At 38.5% G+C, this 6,000-nt stretch overlaps 1 protein-coding gene across 1 annotated transcript in view; it reads left to right on the plus strand.

The window, feature by feature from the left end:
• The window catches only part of PKHD1 (PKHD1 ciliary IPT domain containing fibrocystin/polyductin), a 385,065-nt gene extending 382,302 nt beyond the window's left edge, over positions 1 to 2,763 (plus strand). The window contains exon 67 of the mRNA XM_036415099.2: positions 1,546 to 2,763. Coding sequence (XP_036270992.1) covers positions 1,546 to 2,000 — 455 coding nt within the window. The 3' untranslated portion in view covers positions 2,001 to 2,763. The remainder of the gene's footprint in view (positions 1 to 1,545) is intronic.
• The last annotated feature ends 3,237 nt before the right edge of the window (positions 2,764 to 6,000 follow it).

The following is a 6,000-nucleotide window of genomic DNA, read 5'->3' on the forward strand; positions in this document are numbered from 1 at the left end:
TCTCTCTTTTGCAGTTCCCATTCATTGTTAGATTAAATCGAATAGAAAATTAGTACACTTTTTGTCCCAAAATGTAGTATATAATATCATATAGACATGATTAATGTCTTTTAACATGAACCAAGGTCAGCCTCAGTAAACTGAATGAAAAGCATAATACACAGGATAAAAATGATCATATACATAGTATACAAAACAGTGGTTAATGAATTTGCTTATGAAATGTGAGAAAAGCAAGATTGAGAAATGTTGATATTGGTATTGCCACCTACCCTTTCCGGGATTTAGGTTAGTTCTCAACCTTTATTTCACTGTAAGGTACATAAAGAGTAGCATTCACATGTATACCATACTCCCATGCATGTACTCAACCAAACAGTCTACTTAAATCCTCAATGCTATTTGCAACTTCACAAAATATCAAGTAGTGCTTAGAATATAGACTCTGGAGCTAGCAATTTTCAATTCTGTGAAGTAAGTAACATCTGTCACTACTTTGTATATGGCCTTGGAAAGTTCTTAATCCTTCCTCACCTCAGTGGACCTCCTTCTAAAACAGATATAATGATAGTGCTTAGTTCAAAGAGTCGTTATAAGAATTAACATATAACATGTGATAATTGCTATAGTCATTCTGTGTTAAATTATTATTAGCCTTTCTCTCTACAAAAAACAAAACAAACAAAAAAACACACAAAATATGGGAATACAAATGTTAACATTTTCATTAACATTGAATTTTCTTTATTTTGTTAAAAAAACATATAATTGAATAAAACTTTTAAAATTAAACTATAATACCTTATTATTTTTTAATATGTTTTTATTGATTTTTGACATAAGTGGGAGAGAGAAACATCAATGAGAAACATAGATCAGCTGCCTCTTGCATGCCTCCTACTGGGCATCGGGCCCAAAACCTGGGCAAGTGCCCTCACCAAGAATTGAACCCATGACTCAACCTCCGAGCAACAGTGGCAGGCAATACATTTTATTAATAAGATTCTCTTTCACGGCCCGCATGGAAAAAGTTCCAATTCAGGGTTCAGGTTCTGAAGAAGGGCCACACACAAATGAAGAGACTTGAGACTTGAAATTCAACTTGGCAACTCTAGTGGGAGAACTACTCCCTGCTCTGGCTCTGCCATCCCCTTTTATTAAGACTTTGGGGAAAACATCTTAGGCAACATAAATAGAAATTTACATGTAGCCCTTAGGCAGGAAATAACAGAAACTTACACAGGACAAACAAGGTGGAGGCTGCTTCAGCTAACAATGTCTCAACTAAAATGTGAGTGGTTAGAGCAATTAAGGTTGTTGACCAGCCTTCCTGGCTTCCTGTCAACATCTCTTTTTAGTGAAACTGATTTGTTTTCCAGCACTTACTGTTTATAACAAAAAAATTGACACATCCCTCAATACCCAATGTAATACAAAAATAAAACACTCATGAGTTAGGAAATTCTTAATGAAGTATTTGGGGAGATGAATTAAAGAAGTAATTGAGAACTAAATTTATTTCTTCTCCAACTTCTTTTTTCACAGATATGAGGATGAAGGTCATGGTGGATAAGCTGAACCAACTCCCCCACCAGTCAGTAAACGGGGTGTCGAGAAGGAAAGTTAGCCGCCGTGCTGTTCAAGAGGAGGGTGGTGGCCGAGAAGAGGCCATTGTATCTGCTCCCAGCACTACCACTGTCACATCCCCTGTGCACACCTGTGCTCCAGCCTCTCCTGCTCAGCAGATGTGCATGCAGGAGCCTGGGAACTGGAAAGAGGCCCAAGAGCAGTTGCTGAGATACCAGCTGGCAGGTCAAGATCAGCGGCTGCTGCTCTGTCCAGACCTCAGACACGGGAGGCAGCAGATGCAGGAACAGAGTCGGTTGGGCAAGGACAATGGCAGCTCAGGACTTTCCCAAGAGAAGAAAGCATCCTGTGGTGCCAGTGAGGTATTCTGCCTTCATTCAGTCCATCCAGAAGCTATTCAGGAACAGCTATGATTCAGGAGCAGTGTGGGCCTTTGGGCTGAAAGTCAGAATGTTCAACATCTTTCTTGAAAATGAACAGGGAGATGAGGCCTGACTTACATGGACACTAAGAAGAAAGAATATGGACTCTAAAATCTCTTTTTTTTTCAGTTTTGAAATGGGAGACAGTCATATAAATGCTTGAAGATTGAAATAATGTTAGATATGTCTTGTATTTATCATGGATCTTAGTCCAATGTCAGCCAAATACTAGGTTTCCAAGTATTTGTTAATATTTTATTTGTTGTTCATTTAAGCCTGGTTTTGTCATCTCAGTAATGATATAGCACTTACTTATACCAGTAGGAGTTATTATTAAGCTGCCTTTAGGAGGACCACCCCCAATTCTTTGGGCTTCTCTTACTAAGGAGTCATGAGAAGATCTGGTTCACTACAATTATTTCGGCAGTGTTACAGTAAAATACTTTTTTACCTTATAGGAACATTTGAATGATAAGAGATCTGTCAGAACTCACCTTTCAACTATAAGTCAACTTCTTGGGTTTTTCCAAGCTGATTTCATTTTATGGTGTAAATGCAATCATTATTGGGAGCTCACAATAGAGAAACATATCAAGTCTGCATCTCATGAGTATTGATACATGGAAATTGATATTCTCATGGGATTTGCTGAGATTTTAATTACATATAAAAATACAAGAATAGCTGAAACCGGTTTGGCTCAGTGGATAGAGCGTCAGCCTGTGGACTGAAGAGGCCTGGTTTCAATTCCGGTCAAGGGCATGTTCCTTGGTTGCAGGCACATCCCCAGTGGGAGATATGCAGGAGGCAGCTGATCGATGTTTCTCTCTCATCGATGTTTCTAACTCTCTATCTCTCTCCCTTCTTTTCTGTAAAAAAAATCAATAAAATATATATTTTTTAAAATACAAGAATAGCAAGTTTGGGAAAATTAATTGTTTATAAATCAAAATTATTTTTAGATAGTTCTTCGCAATAGTAACTGGGTAAAATTACAACTGGAATTAAAAAACAAAACAAAAATCTGTGTTGGGAGACCAGGATAATCAAGTGGCCAATTGGATTATCAGTTAACTCATTTATCAAAGAACTGCTTTGGCGGAAAAGTACTTCCTAGGGCTGCCTGATGAGGTGGGGGGGAGATGACATGCACAACCTCTCTGGGCTATGCTAGAGGCTCTAATGGAGACCAGAGTGGAGAGTCAGCTGGTGTTAAGCTGGGGAAGGATACCAACGGCAATGTCACCTAATTCATACATTTCCACAGCGCCATTCAGTGTTCATACTAATGGGTCCTTAAAGGAGCATGACTGTGTCATTGGCTCTGGATCCAGAAGGCCCTGTCCTCTGAAGGAGTGAAGCAAAGACAGCAGAGGTGAGGAGGATTTTCAGAAATATCTTCCTCTCACCTTTACCCTAAGTATAAACTAGGATTTTCCCACCTGTAGAAGGTTAAAGGGCTGTCCTGTATTTGGATTAGAGCAGAGGAAGGAGACAGATTCTTCTATTACAAAATCTTAAATAAAGATGCCCTGGAACTAGCTCCATAGAAAATACTGGCAAAAAGTCATCATCACAGGACGTCATTGGGAAAATATGTGTCACCTTGCCATGACTTGGCAGGAGCTTTCTCGGCCTCTTTGTTCATTCTTTCAGTGTGTTGTGACATCTCAAACCTTCAAGCTGCCCCTAAAAGAGATAGGCAGCCTTCCTCGTGGCATAGTGTTGAATACAGAGGGAGGTACAATTAGACGTACTTCATGAAATTTTAATCCAGACTCTCTGTGTTTAAGGAGGGCCTGAATGGGCAATCTGTCCTACAGACATTAACTGTGGAGGCACAAAATAGCTGCCTGAAGGGTAAATCCCTTTGCAGATATGTTTTTTTTTGGCACTAACGGTATCGAAAAAACATAACAACAGAAAAAATAATTCGAATGGCTTAGGCCAGTGGTCGGCAAACTCATTAGTTAACAGAGCCAAATATCAACAGTACAATGATTAAAATTTCTTTTGAAAGTCAAACTTTTTAAACTTAAATTTCTTCTAACACCACTTCTTCAAAATAGACTCTCCCAGGCTGTGGTATTTTGTGGAAGAACCACACTCAAGGGGCCAAAGAGCTGCATGTGACTCACGACCACAGGCTTAGGCAGACTATGCCTTCTCTGGTTTAATTTGCCCCTGCTATCACCTGTTCTTTATCTTGTTTTTGTAGCTTCCTAGTCTATGATTAATTTTGTTTGCAATCTTTACTTTAGTCCTGAAAGAGCTGTGATCTTTTTGTAAAAAAAAATTTTAGAAGTCAAGGCTTTTGAGGATTATACAATGGTAGCAGTCCTAGCACTACCTACTGAGGTCTGTCTACACATTCTCCCTTTCACTCTGGTGACTTCTTTCACCATCTCAAATTCCAGCCTAGATTTCTTTCCTGAACTATTTGCCATATATTTAGCTGCCACTGAGAACTACCTGCTAGGGTGTCCTACAGCCACTATGCCTTCACATGGCCTCACAGCCCCCTTCTCCTCATGCTTTCCCTAACACAGTACACCATGTTCCTGCACTCAGACCAGACATCTAGAAATGGATCATGACTCCATGTCCTATCTTACCCTTCCCAAAGGGTCAGCTACCAGCTGTTATTTCTACTCCTTCTTTACTCTTCTCCCAATTTTTACTATTGTCTTATCTATCCTCCGTGTGCCTAACGACTCACCTTTCTGGAAGGCAAGTTTGATTCTATCCTTCTGTTTAGGAATAATTATAATTAGCCTTTTCATTCAACCACCAGCAAAGCCCAGGATCCCTGAGGTCAGAATGGACTCTTTGGGCCTGAACAACAGCCACAAACACCCAGAGTAACCTGCAGAGTTCTCAAACAAGGCATGGAATTTCAGAGTCTGGCCAGAATTGCCCAAACCATAGTTAAGCCCATTCTTTTTTTACTTCTCAAAAAATGAGATTATTGTGTAAATGTCCAGAGATGAGCAAATTAGATAAAGGATAACTATAGGCCAACCAATCCTAAATTTATTAAGATTATAGGTAATCCAGGAAATATTTTGCAGCAGTAACAGCCCTTTATTCAAATAAACAATTGAAAAATATCTTGTTCCTGTGTTATTCCAAAGAATCTATTTCTGCCTTCCATTTCTGATTTTCTATATATGGTGAACTCCTTTCCCCCAAGATTCTGAGCAAACTAAATTTCTAGATAGTTTAAAAGAATTGTAAATGCTTATGGGTATTAAAGTTGAGAGAAGAATGAAGGGAATTAGGGTAGTTTCCACCTTCTCTTGGGTTTTGGGGTTGTGTTCAGGGAAAGTACCAGACTGTGACCAAACTTCATGTCTCAGAGTAAGAGGCTGAGCCAATCTGACCGGGGTTGTGTCCTGCAGCAAATCTGCCCATATTATTGCCCAGGGAGGCTACTGAATACCAAAAGGCCTTTAGCTCCCTCAGGACCCAGTCCTTTCCATTATTATGTGGTTGAATCACTCCCTTCTGTCTTGCTGTCTGACTCCCAATGTATAAAATTACTATACATTGAAATGTATGCAAATTCTAAAAACTAGTATGGGGAAATTGAATGTAAATTACATGCAAATATTATTCAGTCAAGGTTCTATAAAATTGTATATGTCAGTAACAGTAAAGAATTTTAATTAATTCTGTCTTTACAACTCATGCATTTATTTCATATTTTATTTCTGGAATTTATAATGTATCAGTGTCAACTTTGAAAGAGCTATAAGCAAAAGGAATTATACTACTAAGTATAGAATAGTTGATTTCAACATACACAATAGCACTGACTAATTACATATATATTGGAGAGACAAGTCACATTTCCAGAATGTAATTTGTTAAAAAATAAACCGTTTCTATAAAGTTGAATGAGATTTAAGTGGTAAAATACAGACTTGCCTGTTTACAAATATTCTTCTGGCTTTGTTATTTATAGTTCTCAATAAAGACCAGGGTTTCT

This window comes from Pipistrellus kuhlii, unplaced genomic scaffold (assembly GCF_014108245.1).
Source record: "Pipistrellus kuhlii isolate mPipKuh1 unplaced genomic scaffold, mPipKuh1.p scaffold_m20_p_5, whole genome shotgun sequence".
NCBI classification, from domain to species: Eukaryota; Metazoa; Chordata; class Mammalia; order Chiroptera; family Vespertilionidae; genus Pipistrellus; species Pipistrellus kuhlii.